We start from the raw sequence: 22,628 nt of genomic DNA, 5'->3' as shown, positions 1-22,628 counted from the left end.
ACATTGCCCAGACCTCTCCTTTTAGGGGATAAATAATATAGTGTGGCCTAGTTGTACTTTTCATGTAGTTAACCAAATGAGAAAATTGTGAAATATCGAAGATGACATTAGTATTTCCATGTTTGAATGTTCCACAAGCAACAGGTAGATCTTGTCTCCATTTGGTCTCATATTCATGAATTGCTTCAGGTTCTAACAATGTTGATTGAACTTGCCTGTTGGATACCACTTTGTTTATGATAGCGTATTGGTGAGGCGTTGTATCCTTTCCGCAATAAATAGCCCAAACTTGACCAGTGGCAAAATCGCATGCTGATTTCCTATAGTCCAAGAATTTGCCCTCTAATTGCAACTGCTCAACACACAACTTTTCCTCAATCTGTTGAATCAAATTGTTAGGCAAAGCCATTTGGTCCAATTCAAATAAAGCTTCATCTTTCCCACCCACAAGTCTATGTGCTGGGATCTTATGAGAGAAAAGAAATCTGTTAGGAGAAATATGGAACAGAACTGGATGTGTTCCGCATGTTAGTCTCTTGAAGACACTGCGAAAACCATTAACTTTCACTAGACAAGTAAAATCACAACCAGTGCATTTTGAATAATCAGAGAACATTTCTATCAACTCAAAATTGCATCCTAGTCCTTGAGGATTGCAGGCATTGGCAATACCATCCTTGTACACTGCCCAAATTTCACCTATCTTTGGGTAAATTTCAATTTGGTCACCCGTTTGATCCGAAACTGAAGAACATTTGTAGGAAAAGATTCTTGTCCTCACCTGATAACATGTATTTGGATCGTGATGAAAGGCTCCACAAGCAAAAGACAAACCAACATTAGACCATATACTTTCATCAGAACCACCAACAAGTACTGGCTTCAACCATGTTACACTCAACACATCTCCATTTTTAGAATAGATTTTCGCATATCGGCACTGTTTAGTCTCATCAGGTTGATAGTTTGCAGCCCATATTTGTCCCGGTTCAAACAACTCGATGCTTCTTTCTTTCTGAAAATTATAGAATTCATGCTCTGGATATTCTGGATCTTGCACCATGGATTCCTCCAAACTACTTTGCTCAAGTGGAATATCAGCATTTATGATATCCCTGCAACTCTCCCAAGTGGAGGCAGATTCTATGTTCTCTCCATCCAAAATCTCATCTGGAGAAATAAAATCATTGTCATCATGCTCTAAACCATAATACATGTTATTTTCTCGGTCTGAAAGCATATTCAGTGCATTCTGTACAATTTCTTGAGCTAACTCAGCTCCTGGAAACTCGTTTTTGATACCGTTTATCGAGTTGACAAGATCACTGAAATAACATCTAGCATCAGAACAAGTGGATGAAGGGCATATTAGATCAAGAATGCAGCTCATTATATGTGATAACTTCAAACTGGAAGCGAGCAACAATATTTCACAGATGGTCAACTTTAGACTAATGTTTTCGAGTTCCGGGTATATTTTCTGTGCAATGATTAACTTCTGCCTGGCACCAGTGTACTCTTTATGGAGCATCATGATTGCTGCAAGCGACTGCTCGTGAATAGCCCTCACCTTCTCGTGCTTCACTTCAGTCTTCATCTCCTTGGCCTAAGGATATGAATCGAAACAATCATTAGAGGAATAAGCTTTGTGGAACTGGTATATGTGAGAATAGTTATTCTATGGCATAAGCATTGGCTGACTTCAAAAAGAAAATGAGAAAACTCAAATGCTGGTTGAGATACAAATTTACTTGTATTAACAAAACCAAAACTTTAACCATTTTTTATATGAAATATGTATGACTCAGAATGCAAAGGAGGGCAAAAAAAAAAGAAGGTTGGTTATGTATTTTGGTTTTGATCCCAAGTACAAAAAAGCAGATAGAAAATGAGAGTGGGTCTAAAAGTCATACTAGGGAGGAACAAATCTTCCAACCATCAGGCACATACATAAAATGTTTAGCCACCACTATCTATCAGGAATAATAGAAAAACCATGTTTGATCAGTCAGATAATTTAAAAGGGAAGCTGTTCTAGTATTGGCATCACAATTCTGCAGCAACTAATGTCAATATTTGCATGTATTACAATACTATTTTTAACATATCCAAAGATCAGCCCAAAACTACAAGGTTTGATCAGTCAACTTAACTACTTGTTTCAGGATCATGCAGGAACTATTGGGATACTTAACACAAAGCTCTAGGTCTCAAAATAATGAAAATTCATACAATTTCGTACTTGGAACATATCCAGAAATCATCTTAATATAACAAGGTTTGATCAGTAAGAGAACTTACAATGATGTCAAAAATACTAGGAGTAAACTTGCTGCATGATCTGTGCTGGTGCAGAGTAATCCAACAAGTTAATAATCCAATAGAATACTTCCTCAGAAGAAAATGCACATACTGCACAAAATGTGAAGTGAAATACCAGTTCAAAAATAGATCATTACACCCAAATAAAATTGGAAGAGCTATATCTGTCCAAAAAGGTGCATGCGAGAATAGTCTAATACTACTTGGGAAAAAACCCAGATTTGTTGAGAAGTAAATCTCAAATCGTACCATGCTCTTAGACATGGTTTAAATATTTGTTGAACTATTCTTCTCATTGACAATTAGTTTTGAGATTAACCTTAACAAAAAAAAATCTTTTATCACAGGCTGATTAGTACTTAGATATATCAATGTTACCAACAAGCATCTCATGATCCTGAAAGTGAACATTCACTAAATTTCAGAATTGTCTTCGTGACAAGGAATTAAAAACGACCACTTTCTATCTCCCTACAAAGATTGAGGATTTGTTACATACTAAGATTCTATGATTACCCCAAAAAATTTAAGAGTCAAGTGTTTTTATATATAATTTTTTATTTATTAAAAAATAGTATAAATTATTTAACATGGCTCCTGTAAATAAAGTATTATTCTTCTAAAGTTACCTCAGTGCAATTTTTTAGTCATGCCCTGAAACAAAAAATGGTAAGAAAATGTAAACAATGAACTCTGAAATGATCAAAAGTGTTATGTAAGAGTGTCTATCACTCAGCAGTCAAAACTCACAAGTCACAAGACACACATGTTTTTTTTTGCACTATTCTTTGGGTGGAAATAACGTATGCAAGAAATAAAAAAAGAATATTAAAACAAAGATGTCAAATTTGTTTTTTCCCCCACACAATACTTTATGTTGAACCAAACCAAAATGCATGCAGGGTTGGAAAATAACTAAATGGTCAAAGCAAAAAGGGCAACTTGTTATTCTGTTAACATTATTATTACAGAATGTAGAGAGAGAAAATAGAAAGGAACAGTTGATATTTCTAGTTGACAGACATAAAAAAATCCCAACTAATTTTAACTACTTTTAACATTAATTTGGCCAAAAACAGAACAAAAAACAAAGCCACCAAATAGACTTCTCTTTTTTTATTCCTTTTTCTCTCTCTCTCTGTAGAACAATTTCTGCACAACAAAAAGAAGATTTTTTGTAAACTTTTTTTAATATCTTTTCTTCAGAAAATGTATTTCCAAAAACTCCAAGACTCCCCTATGTTCCGGCAACAGGTTCTGTTCTTCTTAATTTTTTATTCATATTCCAGTTTCTCTAGAGATTGATCAATTCAGAAGAAAAAAATAAAAATATTTAAGAACATTGTTCTTATGATTATGAATGGTATTTGTTTATATGCAATTTATATTTATTTTTTGGTTTATGAGAGTAATGTAATGTTTGAATGATTGTGTTGTGCATTCCTTAATTATATAACATGATTGATGAACGGCTATGGATGCAGCTGCAGATAATGGAAGAAAGTTCAGAAGCGTTACGCTCTAGATGTTGGAAGTTCTATAAAGGTTGTCAAAAGTACACGTAAGTTTTCAATGCCATTTTCTTCATTCAACTTTTTAAAAGGTTACATTTTTTGAGACTTTACAATACATTATATTGATGGAATACTAGGAATACTAATAATACATAGAAAGATATTTATGTATGAACTTTTCATGAAAAAAATGCAATTTATGCTTTAACTGGCAGAACTATAATGAGACACCATATAATGTTCAAGTGTGTATTATAATTTTTGTCAGACATAAAGCAATAATAAGCAGAAGGAAAACTGTTGGTATTGTCATGTTATGTGAATTGTGATAATAAGAAAGGTTGAACATGAGCCGTGATTAGTTTGAAAAATGTATTTAAGTTAAAAGTTTAATTATTAAATATTTTTCTCACCAATCATAGCTTATGACACATAGAACGATACATATTGTAGGTAGAAGATGTGCTCCGGAAATGTATCCCTAGTTTTAACGTTGTTAAATTTCTTATGCTTTGATATTTTTAACCCTTTTTAGGGAAGGACTAGCAGAGGCATATGATGGAGACATTGCATTTGCAAGTGCTGTTGAAAATTTTGTTGGAGGGCATAATGATCCTTTATTTGTAACTTTGGGAGGCAAGTCTTGTTTTTCTCTTTTCTCCTCTAACCTTTTCTTATGAAATAAACCTAAATGACTTTCTTTGTTGTAATTGTGTGCTTATGGCCTTTGTTAGAGGCATTAACTGAAGATATGTGTACTTGGAGGTTATGCTTGGGTTGTATGAGCCCTTAGCTAACTTGAAAACTTAGGTTGAGCATGAGAAATCATATTGTTACTGGATTTATACTATAGTTATGTGCATGTTTATACAGAATGTTAGATGAAACAACAATGATGTTGTTCGATCCATGTAGCTAATCCTATATAGTGGGAAAGGGCTTTGTTGTTCTTGTTGTTGTAAATTTGATAAAATTTTGTTTTGGTATTGTGACAAGGAATTAAAAACGACCACTTTCTATCTCCCTACAAAGATTGAGGATTTGTTACATACTAAGATTCTATGATTACCCCAAAAAATTTAAGAGTCAAGTGTTTTTATATATAATTTTTTATTTATTAAAAAATAGTATAAATTATTTAACATGGCTCCTGTAAATAAAGTATTATTCTTCTAAAGTTACCTCAGTGCAATTTTTTAGTCATGCCCTGAAACAAAAAATGGTAAGAAAATGTAAACAATGAACTCTGAAATGATCAAAAGTGTTATGTAAGAGTGTCTATCACTCAGCAGTCAAAACTCACAAGTCACAAGACACACATGTTTTTTTTTGCACTATTCTTTGGGTGGAAATAACGTATGCAAGAAATAAAAAAAGAATATTAAAACAAAGATGTCAAATTTGTTTTTTCCCCCACACAATACTTTATGTTGAACCAAACCAAAATGCATGCAGGGTTGGAAAATAACTAAATGGTCAAAGCAAAAAGGGCAACTTGTTATTCTGTTAACATTATTATTACAGAATGTAGAGAGAGAAAATAGAAAGGAACAGTTGATATTTCTAGTTGACAGACATAAAAAAATCCCAACTAATTTTAACTACTTTTAACATTAATTTGGCCAAAAACAGAACAAAAAACAAAGCCACCAAATAGACTTCTCTTTTTTTATTCCTTTTTCTCTCTCTCTCTGTAGAACAATTTCTGCACAACAAAAAGAAGATTTTTTGTAAACTTTTTTTAATATCTTTTCTTCAGAAAATGTATTTCCAAAAACTCCAAGACTCCCCTATGTTCCGGCAACAGGTTCTGTTCTTCTTAATTTTTTATTCATATTCCAGTTTCTCTAGAGATTGATCAATTCAGAAGAAAAAAATAAAAATATTTAAGAACATTGTTCTTATGATTATGAATGGTATTTGTTTATATGCAATTTATATTTATTTTTTGGTTTATGAGAGTAATGTAATGTTTGAATGATTGTGTTGTGCATTCCTTAATTATATAACATGATTGATGAACGGCTATGGATGCAGCTGCAGATAATGGAAGAAAGTTCAGAAGCGTTACGCTCTAGATGTTGGAAGTTCTATAAAGGTTGTCAAAAGTACACGTAAGTTTTCAATGCCATTTTCTTCATTCAACTTTTTAAAAGGTTACATTTTTTGAGACTTTACAATACATTATATTGATGGAATACTAGGAATACTAATAATACATAGAAAGATATTTATGTATGAACTTTTCATGAAAAAAATGCAATTTATGCTTTAACTGGCAGAACTATAATGAGACACCATATAATGTTCAAGTGTGTATTATAATTTTTGTCAGACATAAAGCAATAATAAGCAGAAGGAAAACTGTTGGTATTGTCATGTTATGTGAATTGTGATAATAAGAAAGGTTGAACATGAGCCGTGATTAGTTTGAAAAATGTATTTAAGTTAAAAGTTTAATTATTAAATATTTTTCTCACCAATCATAGCTTATGACACATAGAACGATACATATTGTAGGTAGAAGATGTGCTCCGGAAATGTATCCCTAGTTTTAACGTTGTTAAATTTCTTATGCTTTGATATTTTTAACCCTTTTTAGGGAAGGACTAGCAGAGGCATATGATGGAGACATTGCATTTGCAAGTGCTGTTGAAAATTTTGTTGGAGGGCATAATGATCCTTTATTTGTAACTTTGGGAGGCAAGTCTTGTTTTTCTCTTTTCTCCTCTAACCTTTTCTTATGAAATAAACCTAAATGACTTTCTTTGTTGTAATTGTGTGCTTATGGCCTTTGTTAGAGGCATTAACTGAAGATATGTGTACTTGGAGGTTATGCTTGGGTTGTATGAGCCCTTAGCTAACTTGAAAACTTAGGTTGAGCATGAGAAATCATATTGTTACTGGATTTATACTATAGTTATGTGCATGTTTATACAGAATGTTAGATGAAACAACAATGATGTTGTTCGATCCATGTAGCTAATCCTATATAGTGGGAAAGGGCTTTGTTGTTCTTGTTGTTGTAAATTTGATAAAATTTTGTTTTGGTATTCTCAGGACCTGTTATGGCCAAATTCACTATTGCTTTGAGAGAAATCAGTACACACAAGGAACTTCTTCGGTCAGAGGTAATGGTTTCTCTAGTGTTGCCATTGTCTTTCTTATTTTTCAGCAATGTATTCTTCTATGAATATTAGACCACTGGTGAAACTAGTAACTTTGTGCTCATTAAACTTAAAAATCTCAAGCTGCTTTTGGGATATTGTTGAAAGAAATTGCAAGATGATATTGTTGAAATTTGAAAGTCCCTTTTTAATGTTTTTTATGGTAAATTAGAGACAATTGTTCTAACTGATATTGTTAACCTCACCATACTTAATGTGGCTTTGTAGGTTGAGCACATGCTGAATGATAGATTGTTGAACATACTAAATGTTGAAATCCTTGATGTCAAGGTAATGAATTTAGAGGGGTGTATATTTTATTGGTTTAACAAGAAAAATTTAAGTAATTTAAAGTTACAAAAACTGTGACAAAATTACTCCATTACAAGGTTATCAGTTAAAACAATGGACAAGGAAAACCACAACTTATGGAATTCAATTTTAAAAAAGGCAACCCTCTTAAAAGGATAGCACTCCTGACTCATGAGGGCTGATTTTATGTTAACCAAGATATTCATGATTTCGGCCATCATATGACTTGTGAAGTTTTATTTTAACCTTTCAAGTGATGCTTGCAGGAAGCTCGAAGGCGCTTCGACAAATCTTCACTTGCATATGACCAGGTGCATCTCAATTGGCTTTAAATGTTGCACATTATTATGATCTCTGCATCCATGGATTTCATTTCCTTCAACTACATTTGTATAAGTATTTGATCTATGTCTTGGTTGTTTTTTGTGTATTCACTATTCAGTATGATCCTTTACTCTTTATATTGGTATTTTTATTTTATTAAAAAAATGACGGCTCAGCGTACTAGCCTCCCACCTAGTAGAATTTCATATATTGATACTAACCATGTTTTATTATTACCGAGAGAGGAACAAAAGGCTTTTAATGGATAACTTAAATTTCAAGTCATGGAAAAGGATCTCCTAGTGATCTGGTTGAAATTTTAATTTTCCCATGGTCAAATCTCCCTTTAATATCAAGTTTGTTCTTTCAATTATACTTAATTATGGATTTTCAAAGAACTTGCGCTGTAATATTGTAATTACATAACAATGTTCAACTCAAACATTTGAAGAAATTTCAAAGGAGTGAGATGCATGTTTATGTAAATGTTGCTGAAATCCAGGGGAAAAAGCTAAGGCACTTAGAAAAATAAAAGAGAAACGTTGACAGTTCTTTGGCCTCTCTCTTGATCATAACTAATATATGTTTTTTGTGCTACAGGCACGCGAAAAATTTATGTCATTGAGAAAAAGCACCAAGTTTGATACTGCTGCTGTCATAGAAGAGGTACATCCAGTAGTTAATTTTTGGCTGTTTTAATCATAAACTATGTATTAGCTTGTCATCGGTTACCATGATCTTCTTAAATCTAATTTAGTAGAGACATTCCAGGAATTGCACAATGCAAGAAACTTATTTGAGGAAGCTCGTTTCAATCTGGTAATTTTAGTTGAGAAGATATGCCGATTTGAATAAGAGTATAAAATTTATATTTTTTTGCTCTTCACTACTAAACATATTTAATGTTTTAGGTTAGTGCTCTTCATAATATTGAGGCCAAGAAGAGATTTGAGTTTTTGGAGGCTGTCACTGCAGTTATGGATGCTCATCTTCGATACTTTCAACAGGTATATGACATGATCATACATGGAATTTTCCATCAGAGTATCGCACTTATGTTTTAAAAAAAATTATTTATCTTGCAGGGATATCAGCTATTTCATGAGATGGAGCCTTTCATTCTTGAGGTTTTGCTACTAACTCTTTACTTCTTTTGCTTTAATTTGAATGAAGATAGGAAACGTGCTTCTATTCCAAGAATACTCGGATAGTAGATGGAACATTCTTATGAGTTTTTTGTCTATAAGTAAGAATAACACATGTAAGAATTCTCGGTATTGAGTACTTCCTCAATACTGAAAATCTTGAATGATTGGTACGATAATTGGAGATGTGAAACCAGGATGACATGCTTCAAGTATAGAGAGAAATTGTTTATTTAGATTATTATTAGTGTTACTGATTTATTTAGTGCATAGGAGATTCCCTTAGCTGTGTCTTTTATGTCTCAGGTTTTGGCGTATGCACAAAAGTCAAGAGAAAGTGCCAACGAGGAGCAAATTTCTCTTTGTGAAAGAATGGTACAATACAAACAACTAGTTCATGAAGAAAGTAGGTTGACCTTGAATGGTCCTTATAGTTCTGCTGCAGGAGACGGTATGCAACATTTTTGCAGGATATCGAATAAAGTGGTAGATGCAGTAACAGAATCTGCTGCAAATGGAAAGGTATTGCAGAATATGATGTTTCCATCATTCTCCAAGAAAATTAGTAATTACTTCATTTGACATATTTTCTCATTTTTGAGTTCTATCCATTGGCATCTTTAGATTCAAATCATTAGACAAGGCTACCTTTCAAAACGATCCTCCAATTTGAGGGGTGACTGGAAGAGAAGGTACTTCGTACTTGATAGTCGTGGAATGCTATACTACTACCGTAAACCGTTGATTGGGTTACAAGTAAGTATTCAACTAAAAGTTAAGTAATAACATTCTTAGATAGTGTTTGCCATTTGGTGCACAAACAGAACAGGATGTTCGTTCTTTTCTATCTAGCTTCTGTTTGTAGAATACATCACATTCCATCCTGTTCTGACATGTGTGCCAAATGCTACCTAAGGTATGTAATGAAAATGTCGTCGACTTATCTTAATAAATTTGAGCATACCATTTCAGGGTGGCAATCAACCTTGTACACAAAGGAATTTTGCCACTGAAAATAGTTCGGGGATTCTGAGTCGGTTGCTTTCGTCACAATATCATGGAGTTATTCCGGACGATAGATCTGTAGCGCGTCATACAGTGAACCTGTTGACATCAACAATCAAGATTGATGCTGAGCAGTCAGATTTAAGATTCTGCTTCAGGATTATTTCACCATCAAAGATGTATACATTGCAGGTACTCATTCCAAAATTTTATTAAAGCATCGTTTAGTTTTTATTATTTCTTCCTATGATTCTTAGGAATGTAACGCAGGCCGAAAATGCCCTTGACCAGATGGATTGGATGGAAAAGATAACTGGAGTAATTGCCTCCTTGTTGAGTGCACAGATACTGGAAACGGTACATACTACATAGTATATTTTTCCTATGCTTTTAGAATAGTGAATGGGATTTTCTGTCAATTCAACATTAATGATAGAGTAAAACAAATTTCAGAATGTTTCTATTCCCAGAAATGCTAAATGCTTCTACAAATGGTCAAAAATCCTCTTAATTACACAAGAAGGAAAGCAAAGACTAAAATAAATAGTGCACTTTAATATTTTTTTGCGCTTAATTAGGAGGACTATAAGACTTATTTTTTGTTTCATTTACCAGTTTCTTAGCATGACCTTTTTTTTGTAAATGCATTATTTGATGCCTGTATTAGTTACGATTAGCATAACTCTTAAACAATTATGTGACAGCCTCGATCAGTTGACTCAGAAGGCAATGAATTTTACTCTGCAAGCAAGTTTGAGTTGTTACTAAATTCATCACAAGATGATCCGGCGATGAGTGGGGATTTTGCATCCAAGAACTTCACCCCAAATAGTTCACCTTTACGCACGCAAGGGAATAAAAAAAATATGAAAGGAGAAAAGCCAATTGATGTTCTTAGAAAGGTTAGCGGCAATGACAAATGTGCTGATTGTGGTAAACCTGAACCAGACTGGGCATCCTTGAACCTTGGCATCCTTTTATGCATTGAATGTTCTGGTGTTCATCGTAATCTTGGTGTACATATGTCAAAAGTGAGTAATTGAGGTTGCACATTTAAGTTTATGCTTTAGTATTTTTCAGATGGTTCAAGTCTTATAAACTTTTATCGAATAAAATCTTGATTCAGATTGACCTTTGATCTATTATTCCAAGTCAAAAGAAATTTAATTATTTATCTTGTTGTACCTCAACATATATAAGGCCAAAGACAATGGTAGCCGTTCATGTTATTTAAAAGCTGATACTGCTGTCTTTATACATCCTGAAATCATGCATTCTTTTATCTAAAATAAGTGAGAAATAAAGTGCATGTCTTAGAGTTAGAGATGATGTTAGACTCAATCTACTTGTTTATGCTTAGCACAGTCCAAATGTTGCAGATTGTGGAGACAAATTTACTACATTTAATAAATCCTAAAAACATCAAAATATGCTACATTATCTGGTAATTTTAGGGAATTAAACCTAGAGAATCAGCTAATGGAGTAGCAAAAAGGGTTAGAAGATGAATATTTTGGTATCAATGTATTCGTTAAGGTCCCATACAGGCCTAAAAGAAATAATTCAATTATGTGTTGTTCTCTAGGCGCTTGTGCTGGTTTTTCCGATAAGAACATATGATCAGTGAAGATATAACATGTGTAACAGTTGTTACCGATGTTGTGCTTTTATTGGAGAACAATGACACAAGAACCCAAAGAATAACACCTATGTTTCGTCCTAAAGAATAAAGTATATTTAAAAAGTAATTGGTTGATAACTGTCTTGTAAGCCTGTAAATGTAAGTCTTACTACATTGAACATAATTCTTTTTAAACTTATGTGTGTGTTGCTTTTGTTTTGGATCCTCACTTTTGCAACTAAGGTGTAAAACATTTTTTTGCAGGTAAGATCACTGACACTTGATGTGAAAGTCTGGGATTCCCCTGTCTTAACCTTGTTTCAGTCACTCGGCAATCTCTTCGCAAACTCAGTTTGGGAGGAGCTTTTGCATTCAACAAGTAATTCGGTAACGGATGACACAGCTGTGTGGTAAGTATTGCTAAAATAGATGGAACTTAACTGTTTGAAGTTTGAACTTTAACTGACATGCACCATGCAATGTAGTTCTCCCAAGGCCACCAGTGAATGATTGGTACGATAATTGGAGATGTGAAACCAGGATGACATGCTTCAAGTATAGAGAGAAATTGTTTATTTAGATTATTATTAGTGTTACTGATTTATTTAGTGCATAGGAGATTCCCTTAGCTGTGTCTTTTATGTCTCAGGTTTTGGCGTATGCACAAAAGTCAAGAGAAAGTGCCAACGAGGAGCAAATTTCTCTTTGTGAAAGAATGGTACAATACAAACAACTAGTTCATGAAGAAAGTAGGTTGACCTTGAATGGTCCTTATAGTTCTGCTGCAGGAGACGGTATGCAACATTTTTGCAGGATATCGAATAAAGTGGTAGATGCAGTAACAGAATCTGCTGCAAATGGAAAGGTATTGCAGAATATGATGTTTCCATCATTCTCCAAGAAAATTAGTAATTACTTCATTTGACATATTTTCTCATTTTTGAGTTCTATCCATTGGCATCTTTAGATTCAAATCATTAGACAAGGCTACCTTTCAAAACGATCCTCCAATTTGAGGGGTGACTGGAAGAGAAGGTACTTCGTACTTGATAGTCGTGGAATGCTATACTACTACCGTAAACCGTTGATTGGGTTACAAGTAAGTATTCAACTAAAAGTTAAGTAATAACATTCTTAGATAGTGTTTGCCATTTGGTGCACAAACAGAACAGGATGTTCGTTCTTTTCTATCTAGCTTCTGTTTGTAGAATACATCACATTCCATCCTGTTCTGACATGTGTGCCAAATGCTACCTAAGGTATGTAATGAAAATGTCGTCGACTTATCTTAATAAATTTGAGCATACCATTTCAGGGTGGCAATCAACCTTGTACACAAAGGAATTTTGCCACTGAAAATAGTTCGGGGATTCTGAGTCGGTTGCTTTCGTCACAATATCATGGAGTTATTCCGGACGATAGATCTGTAGCGCGTCATACAGTGAACCTGTTGACATCAACAATCAAGATTGATGCTGAGCAGTCAGATTTAAGATTCTGCTTCAGGATTATTTCACCATCAAAGATGTATACATTGCAGGTACTCATTCCAAAATTTTATTAAAGCATCGTTTAGTTTTTATTATTTCTTCCTATGATTCTTAGGAATGTAACGCAGGCCGAAAATGCCCTTGACCAGATGGATTGGATGGAAAAGATAACTGGAGTAATTGCCTCCTTGTTGAGTGCACAGATACTGGAAACGGTACATACTACATAGTATATTTTTCCTATGCTTTTAGAATAGTGAATGGGATTTTCTGTCAATTCAACATTAATGATAGAGTAAAACAAATTTCAGAATGTTTCTATTCCCAGAAATGCTAAATGCTTCTACAAATGGTCAAAAATCCTCTTAATTACACAAGAAGGAAAGCAAAGACTAAAATAAATAGTGCACTTTAATATTTTTTTGCGCTTAATTAGGAGGACTATAAGACTTATTTTTTGTTTCATTTACCAGTTTCTTAGCATGACCTTTTTTTTGTAAATGCATTATTTGATGCCTGTATTAGTTACGATTAGCATAACTCTTAAACAATTATGTGACAGCCTCGATCAGTTGACTCAGAAGGCAATGAATTTTACTCTGCAAGCAAGTTTGAGTTGTTACTAAATTCATCACAAGATGATCCGGCGATGAGTGGGGATTTTGCATCCAAGAACTTCACCCCAAATAGTTCACCTTTACGCACGCAAGGGAATAAAAAAAATATGAAAGGAGAAAAGCCAATTGATGTTCTTAGAAAGGTTAGCGGCAATGACAAATGTGCTGATTGTGGTAAACCTGAACCAGACTGGGCATCCTTGAACCTTGGCATCCTTTTATGCATTGAATGTTCTGGTGTTCATCGTAATCTTGGTGTACATATGTCAAAAGTGAGTAATTGAGGTTGCACATTTAAGTTTATGCTTTAGTATTTTTCAGATGGTTCAAGTCTTATAAACTTTTATCGAATAAAATCTTGATTCAGATTGACCTTTGATCTATTATTCCAAGTCAAAAGAAATTTAATTATTTATCTTGTTGTACCTCAACATATATAAGGCCAAAGACAATGGTAGCCGTTCATGTTATTTAAAAGCTGATACTGCTGTCTTTATACATCCTGAAATCATGCATTCTTTTATCTAAAATAAGTGAGAAATAAAGTGCATGTCTTAGAGTTAGAGATGATGTTAGACTCAATCTACTTGTTTATGCTTAGCACAGTCCAAATGTTGCAGATTGTGGAGACAAATTTACTACATTTAATAAATCCTAAAAACATCAAAATATGCTACATTATCTGGTAATTTTAGGGAATTAAACCTAGAGAATCAGCTAATGGAGTAGCAAAAAGGGTTAGAAGATGAATATTTTGGTATCAATGTATTCGTTAAGGTCCCATACAGGCCTAAAAGAAATAATTCAATTATGTGTTGTTCTCTAGGCGCTTGTGCTGGTTTTTCCGATAAGAACATATGATCAGTGAAGATATAACATGTGTAACAGTTGTTACCGATGTTGTGCTTTTATTGGAGAACAATGACACAAGAACCCAAAGAATAACACCTATGTTTCGTCCTAAAGAATAAAGTATATTTAAAAAGTAATTGGTTGATAACTGTCTTGTAAGCCTGTAAATGTAAGTCTTACTACATTGAACATAATTCTTTTTAAACTTATGTGTGTGTTGCTTTTGTTTTGGATCCTCACTTTTGCAACTAAGGTGTAAAACATTTTTTTGCAGGTAAGATCACTGACACTTGATGTGAAAGTCTGGGATTCCCCTGTCTTAACCTTGTTTCAGTCACTCGGCAATCTCTTCGCAAACTCAGTTTGGGAGGAGCTTTTGCATTCAACAAGTAATTCGGTAACGGATGACACAGCTGTGTGGTAAGTATTGCTAAAATAGATGGAACTTAACTGTTTGAAGTTTGAACTTTAACTGACATGCACCATGCAATGTAGTTCTCCCAAGGCCACCAGAAACAAGTTATTTCATGCAAGAAAACCAGAACATGATGATCCTATTTCACTAAAGGAGAGGTTCATTCATGCAAAGGTATTCCAATGAATTTTTTTTGAAGTGATTTCCTTGTTTGAAGAAATATTTGGGAGGGGAAGAATACTTAAATAAACCCTTGAAAGTTTTCAACTAAACAAGTCTATGGGTAAACTTTCCAGCTTAGGAAAACAGTTTATGTATCCTGTTACTGTACCATAAAAGTTTGGCATACCCTAAATGATGTCCTGAGTACTAAGTAGGTGATTAACAAATCTAACCTTGATTATCCATTTTTTTGAAAATTGGGCACCCTACATATCTATTGTCGCTTCCTATATCAGTATCCTATTCTGTGATCGATATAATAATAACTTTCCGTTGATTTTGTGACCTATACAATATAACTTTCAGTTGAGTTCTGAGTTAACTAGTGAAATGAATTACTTCATGGCTATACCATGTCTAGAGTATGTGGCCACATGGTAACTTAGTGCATGGCGCAGGTTTGTTCAAAGTGCTGAGATTTTGAGTAACATGGATGTTTTTTTTCCCAAAATAAGTACCTTAACTTATTCTTCAGTTGACCAAGATGAACTAAAAGTCTTAAATACTTAACTTATTTCACCATTTGTTAACTCAAATTCTCAAACTCTGCTTGTTAAAGTCTTTTGCCATTTTATCAATGTTGGTGTGAAGTAAGCCATTCCTTCTTTATCAGTACTTTTTAGGCACTCAGAGAGATGTATATTTACCCGTTGTTCCTTCTCATTCTTTTTTATTCACTATGAAACAAGTAATTATTGATTATTTGGTAACTATATGCGGTTTCATATTTAAAGCTAGATGTTTTATTTTTCTCCCCTTTATAACAATCTAGTAACTGGAATGAATCTTACGCTCTGGTGGAAGATTAAAATGTCTAGGAGATCAAAGTTTATAGTTTCTCTTTATTACAGTACGCAGAGAAGGTCTTTGTTCGCCGGGTGACAAAAAACAATCGTCTCCTTTCAGTGGCGCAACAGGTGTGGGAAAGCATATGCGCCAACGACAAGAAAGCAGTATATCGGCATATTATCAGATCAGATGTAGATGTCAATGCTATCAATGGACAAGCATTAGATGGTAAGTGTTCTTATATCCTGAATGTTTCAACTCCTGGAAACAAATCATTGTTGAAAATGAATCATGACTTTCTCAAACAACTTTTCCTCACACCTTGTTTTATAATCACAAAAGACTTTCGTTTCTGAAACAATGAGAAGATGATAGATCATTAAGGTTTAGGTGTAAAAAGTGAGGTGACAAAAAAATGGTAACATGAATATTTTCCATTAAAAAAGTAGGAAAGCCTTTATGAGCAATTAGTTGCTATACAGGTGATTCTTTCATCACTACTTGTTCAAGTAATTCAAATATATCACCACAAAGTATACATCAATTAATGGAAGACATACAAGAGGGTTCTAGTGTGCTTCACCTGGCATGCCTAACCTGTGATGCCGGAATGGTAGAGCTACTCCTACAGTGTGGAGCAGCTGTAAATGCTATTGACTCAAGAGGTAGGACACCACTACATTACTGCATTTTGAGAGGGAAGATTGCAGCAGCAAAAGTGCTTATTACAAGGTAGTTATCTTTCAACTTTTCTTAGATAACTTCAATCTTTTATGCTTTCCGCTTGTGTGTTCTGCTTCTACGTGAACTATTCACACACATATATATATATATATATATCTATAATATATATACATATACATATACATATCTATATATATATGTATATATATATATATTCTCTTAGTGTGTGTGCATAACGTGCTAAATATTTGAGCATAAAAAATGAAAATTTTAGCCATGAACATCATTTTTATTTTTTAGGGACTGAAGTGATGATATGGTTGTTTGTAGATTTAGGAATTCTATTAAGAACTCGAAAATGAAAAGGAAATAAGGAGTAGAGATTGAAGAATGAATCTGAACTTCTTATTAGAATCAATGTGAATGAATGAATGAAAAGATTACCAGAAGAATTCTTTTAGAAAATTTGAGATAGATTGGTAACTTGTGCCACAAGTTACTTCTACAAGTTCCTTCTTAGTAACTAACTTTCCCACCAAAACTAACAACTAACTACTTCCAATAACAGAAATGCCCTTAACATAGCCCTCCCCATAGAACATTTCTTGACCTCAAGAATGGAAACTAGGAAACTTTTTACACAAATCGAAATAGAACTCCCAAGTAGCATCTTCGGGAAGTTGGTGCTTCCATTGATCCAAAACCTTGGTGACAGCTTTTCCTCCCCTCTTCACAGTCATCCTATCCAATATTGCTTCTCGCTCCTTAGGATCAGTGACTTCATCAACTTGAGTAGGCATGGATGAAGAAATAGGAACTTGACCAACATGTTTCTTCAATTGTGACACATGAAAGACATCATGCACTTCGGATTGGCTTGGAAGTTGTATTCGATAAGCAACTGATCCCACCTTGCTCAATACTGAAAATGGACCAAAGTATTTTGGTGCCAACTTCTCATTTCCCCTTGTAGCCACAGAAATTTGTCTATAAGAGTGAAGCTTCACATAAACCAGATCCCCTACAAGGAATTGTCTATCACTCATATGCTTATCAGCTACCTGTTTCATCATGTTTTGAGCCCTCGTTAGATGGAACTTGAGCACCTTAAGCATCTCCTCTCTTTTTGCCAAACTCCTATCCACCAACTGCACCTTAGATTCACCAGGTAGGTAGGGAAGATATGCAGGGGTGGTTGTCCATAGACTACTTCATATGGTGTGGCCTTGGTGGAAGTATGGTAGGTAGTATTATACCACCTTTCAGCTAGAGGCAATCACTTAGACCAATTGTGAGGAGAGTCAGTACACATACACCTCAAATAAGTTTCAAGGCATCTATTCACTACCTCTGATTGCCCATCTGTTTGAGGATGGTAAGCAGTAGATAAATTGAGTTGAACTCCTTGGAATGCCATGAATTCCTTCCAAAATTGACTTATAAAAATCGGATCTCTATCACTAGTGATGGAATCAGGAAAACCATGTAACTTGAAGACATTGTCCATGTAAGATTGAGCCACAGTCCCAGTAGTGTAAGGATGTGCCAAGTTCATGAAATGAGCAGCCTTGCTAAGTCTATCAACTACCACAAATATAACCTGCTTACCTTGAGAGTTAAGGAGTCCTTCAATGAAGTCCATAGTGATATGTTGGCATACATGACCAGGAATTGGTAAGGGTTGCAACAAACCTGGGGAAGCAGTAGTGTCATACTTGCATCTCTGGCATTCTGAATACTGTTGGATGAATTGTTTGATGTCTTTATTTATTAGCTTCCAATGTATCACTGCCTTGATTCTTTTAGTAGTAGCATTTCTACACGAGTTCCTTCCTACTACCGAATTATGAAACCACTTCAACAATTCATGTCTAAGAGCCAAGTCTTGCCCCACTATTATCCTCCCCTTTCTTCTCAGTTCACATATGAGCCAAGTGTGATGTTTGTGCAAACTTGGGTCTGATTGCAACTGAGTTACGATCCTAACAAGGTCTGGATCATAAGACCAAGTAGTCTTGATCCTATCCATAATATCAGACTGTAGATTATGAACCACCAAAGCCAAACATTCTACTTTTTCCCTTCTAGACAAAGCATCAGCAGCTACATTGTCTCTACCTTGCTTGAATTCTATGGAAAAATCGAATTCCATCAATTTGACCAACCATTTCTGTTGAAATGCAATGGTAAGTCTCTGGGCCAAATATATTTCAGGCTTCTGTGATCTGTTCTAATAAGAAAATGCATGTTCAAGAGGTAATGTCTCCACTTTTGTACTGCAAACACCACTGCTACTAATTCCATGGCTTGAAGCATCCGCCTCAATCACAAACTCTTGAGCAAAGTCAGGTAAGGCCAATACTGGTACTTGGGATAATAATTGTTTTAGCTGAAAGAATGAAGATTTAGCTTCCTCAGACCACCTGAACCCATCCTTTATGAGCATATCAGTCAATGGCCTAGCTACTGCACCATAGTTTTTTACAAACCTTCTATAATATCCAGCTAAACCCAAGAATCCTCTTAACTGTTTGACAGATGAAGGTATAGGCCACTCTTGAACAGCTTGAACCTTAGCATAATCAGTTGCTACCCCTTCTGCTGAAATGAAATGGCATAAGTACTCAACTCTCTGCACCCCAAAATAGTATTTGGATTGTTTGGCAAATAAGCTGTTCTTCCTCATTACATTGAAAACCTTTTCTAAATGGATTAAATGCTCCTCCAAGTTCTGACTATAGATGAGGATGTCATCAAATAATACCAGGAGAAACTTCCTCAAAAACTCTGGAAAGACAGAGTTTATTAAGCCCTGAAATGTTGTAGGGGCATTTGTGAGGCCAAAAGGCATGACCAAGTACTCAAAATGCCCACTATGTGTCTTGAAAGTTGTTTTAGGAATGTTTGTGGGAACCATCCTCACTTGGTGATACCCTGCTCTTAAGTCAATCTTAGAAAAAATAGTAGACCCATACAACTCATCCATTAAGTCATCCACCAATGGAATGGGGAACCTGTCTTTGATAGCACCCTTATTCAGCTCCCTGTAATCAACACACAACCTCCACGATCTATCCTTCTTGCCTACCAAAATCACAGGGCTTGCATAAAGGGTTGTTACTACATTGAATCACCCCTGATTGCAATAAATCCTGAACTAGTTTATCAATTATATCCTTTTGTTGTTTAGCATACCTATAAGGCCTTCTATTCACTAGGTCACAAGCCTGCATCAAAGGAATTTTGTGGTCATACCCTTCCCTTGAAGGTGATAACTGTGTTGGAGTAGAGAAGACATCCACATACTTGCCCAATAGCTGCTCAATAGGACCCTGAACTTGATCTTGAGATATATGAGTAGTTAAGAATTGTAACAAATATCCCTCTCCTACAACTACTTGTATCATTGATAGTTTCACCCCCTTATCTAACAACATCTCTACATTGTGATCATTTACAATTTTATACCCCATCTGTGATGCTCCTCTAAGGACATGCCTTCTGCCTTGAACTGAGAACTCCATCCTTAGTTGATCAAAATTCCAAGTGATGTCTCCTAATTTTACAAGTCATTCCACTCCCAAAACTATATCACAACACCCTAGTGGAATAAGCAACACATCATATGTGAATGTAGTATATTGGATAACCCAGCTAAAGCTCTTGACCACATATGAAATTTTCACCTTTGTCCCATCTGCTACAGTAACCATAAGAGGCTGCAATTCATCAATCTTGCACCCCAACTGTTTGGCCCTATCAATGTCCAAAAAGTTATGTGTGCTACCACTATCAATCAAGATGTGCAAGGGTCTCTTTTGGTACCTCCCAGTGACACGCATGGTTATTAAATTAGCTACCCTTTTTAAAGCATTCACTGAAATCTGAGGCTCCTCCTTATGCACACAGGTCTCATCATGTAGTGACTCTAACTCATGTACTTCACCCTCTGCCTCTTCTTCCACTTCCAAGAGATGAATTTGCAACTTCGTGTGGGTCAACCCATGTTCTAATGAATAAGGTTCATCACAAAAGTAGCATAATCCCGTGGCCCTTCTTTCATTCATGAAGGCATGTGACAAGTTCCTAGCCAATTTTGCTTTGGTTTTAACCTATTCTGCGTCATTGGAGCTTGGTCGATATGGTTGCTTCAGAGTTTGTGCATTCTGAAAGGTTGGTAGCTTTTCAAGGAAAGACCCACGTGGACATTGCTATTATTAGAAGATTCATACAGTTTTGCCAATGTGAAAGTCTTCCTCACTGATTGGGGTTGGAACATCCTCACCATCATCTGGATATCATTCCTCAAACCTCCCAAGAAGCAACCTAATGTGTAATCTGCAGGAAGGTCTAGTCTAGTGATAATTGCATCAAACTCCTTATGATACTCCCCAATGATCCCTTTCCGCCTCAGCTTCATCAATTCTGCCATAAGATCATCACAAACCTCACCAAATCTCTCTATCAATACCTTCACATACTCTCCCCACCCAGGCAGATTGTTCCATAAAGATTTGACATAGGCATGGTGCCATTTCAAAGCTTTTCCTTCAAAGTGTATAATTGCCAATTTTACCTTTACCTCCTCCGGTGTATCATCAATCAAGAAAAAAGTTTCACACTGATACACCCACTCCTTCACGTTGTCACCATTGAATTTGGGAAAGTCAATTCTTGATAATCTTGTATGGCTAGAGTGGTGACAAGATTTGTCTTGTTTGAACCTCCGATCGGCTTGGTTGGATCTACTCTTTCAAGAAGATCTTTCTTCATCACCATGCTTCTGCCACAACTCCTTAATGGATTGCTTCACTGATTCCCCTAGTGCTTTTTGTAAAGACCCCGCAAGTTCTGTAAATTTCAGCTCTAACCTCTCGGAAATACGATTCTCCATCCTTTCCTCCATTTCTCGAGCTCCAGCCTGCATCCTTGTCGCCTCAGCCATGATACCTTCCTCAGAAAAATTTGGCTCTGATACCAATTGATATGGTTGTTTGTAGATTTAGGAATTCTATCAAGAACTCGAAAATGAAAAAGAAATAAGGAGTAGATATTGAAGAATGAATATGAACTTCTTATTAGAATCAATGTGAATGAATGGATGAAAAGATTACAAGAAGAATTCTTTTAGAAAATTTGAGATAGATTGGTAACTGGTACAAGTTACTTATACAAGTTACTTCTTAGTAACTAACTTTCCCACCAAAACTAACTAACAACTAACTACTTTCAATTAGTACTTTTTAAAGTGATTAATAAATTTGACAATATTGATATGATGGCATTACCATCAACTATTATATTATTTATATACTATCTCACATCTTGTGTACTTGGATTGTATACCCTGGTTTACTATTGAAATTTTACTCAAAAAATTTGCCAAATATTTTTTTCAGAGGGGGCAATCCAAATATGGTAGATAAAGAAGGCAACACTCCTCTTAAGTTTGCATCTGAACTCTGCACTGTAAGCAATGAAGTTGACTCTCTCTTAACAGGCACCAGATAACATGTCCACAAAACTTAAAGGGGTCAAACAAAATGAAAAATATAAACTAAAATCCACACTCCATTTAGAGATCAAAGTTGAAGCTAGTATTTTCACATGCTTATTCACACATTGTTTAATAACTAATCATAATTTTAAAAAATTAAGTTATGATTGGTTACTAAAAAGTATGAATAAATTATTTGGGTAATTTGTGTATGCTCCACAAAATTGAGGACCAATTGGAGCCAATGACCCCCAATGGACCTTGAGATGGGTTAGTTTTGTTGGGCATTTGTATATGTTTTCTTGGGCCAAGTACTGAATGTTGAAAGATCCATCCTTTTCAAATTTTTGTGTAAACTGTATATAATTTATAGTATGTATAATAAGATCAAAGCTCTCTCCAGGGATTGTATATAAGATACGTGAACTTGAGTTATTAATCAACAAGGTTTATGTTCCTTGTAGCAAAAACAAAACAAGCAGGGATAAAACTCAGGAATAACTGTTTGTGTTCCTTGTGGGAATCACCAAAGTAAAACACCTCAATAAGCCACTTACTAGGTTGTTGGGTTTTCTCATAATTTGGAATAAAATTTGAGTTGAAGATGTATGTACTGTAATAAGTATAAATATTACCAACTCATAAGTCTAGT

General features: G+C 34.8%; 1 protein-coding gene and 1 long non-coding RNA gene across 2 annotated transcripts; both read left to right on the top strand.

Annotated features, from left to right (window-relative positions):
- LOC109327932 lies at positions 3,426–4,473 on the top strand. The gene is made up of 3 exons (XR_002105371.1): positions 3,426–3,576; positions 3,807–3,883; positions 4,372–4,473. It is a non-coding gene; the product is annotated as an uncharacterized LOC109327932 (long non-coding RNA).
- Positions 5,485–22,513, top strand: LOC109327483 (ADP-ribosylation factor GTPase-activating protein AGD1-like). The gene is made up of 21 exons (XM_019560643.1): positions 5,485–5,643; positions 5,874–5,950; positions 6,439–6,539; positions 6,897–6,967; positions 7,232–7,294; positions 7,582–7,626; positions 8,240–8,305; positions 8,411–8,458; positions 8,551–8,646; positions 8,725–8,766; positions 9,091–9,306; positions 9,409–9,540; positions 9,757–9,981; positions 10,060–10,146; positions 10,494–10,820; positions 11,675–11,820; positions 14,865–14,958; positions 15,858–16,023; positions 16,278–16,527; positions 21,879–22,012; positions 22,078–22,513. Exons 1-20 carry the CDS (start codon positions 5,599–5,601, stop codon positions 21,988–21,990), a joined length of 2,409 nt encoding a protein of 802 aa, XP_019416188.1. The 5' UTR covers positions 5,485–5,598; the 3' UTR covers positions 21,991–22,012; positions 22,078–22,513.

Source organism: Lupinus angustifolius, chromosome LG15 (genome assembly GCF_001865875.1).
Source record: "Lupinus angustifolius cultivar Tanjil chromosome LG15, LupAngTanjil_v1.0, whole genome shotgun sequence".
NCBI lineage: Eukaryota > Viridiplantae > Streptophyta > Magnoliopsida > Fabales > Fabaceae > Lupinus > Lupinus angustifolius.
This window is presented reverse-complemented; position numbering and strand designations above follow the sequence as displayed.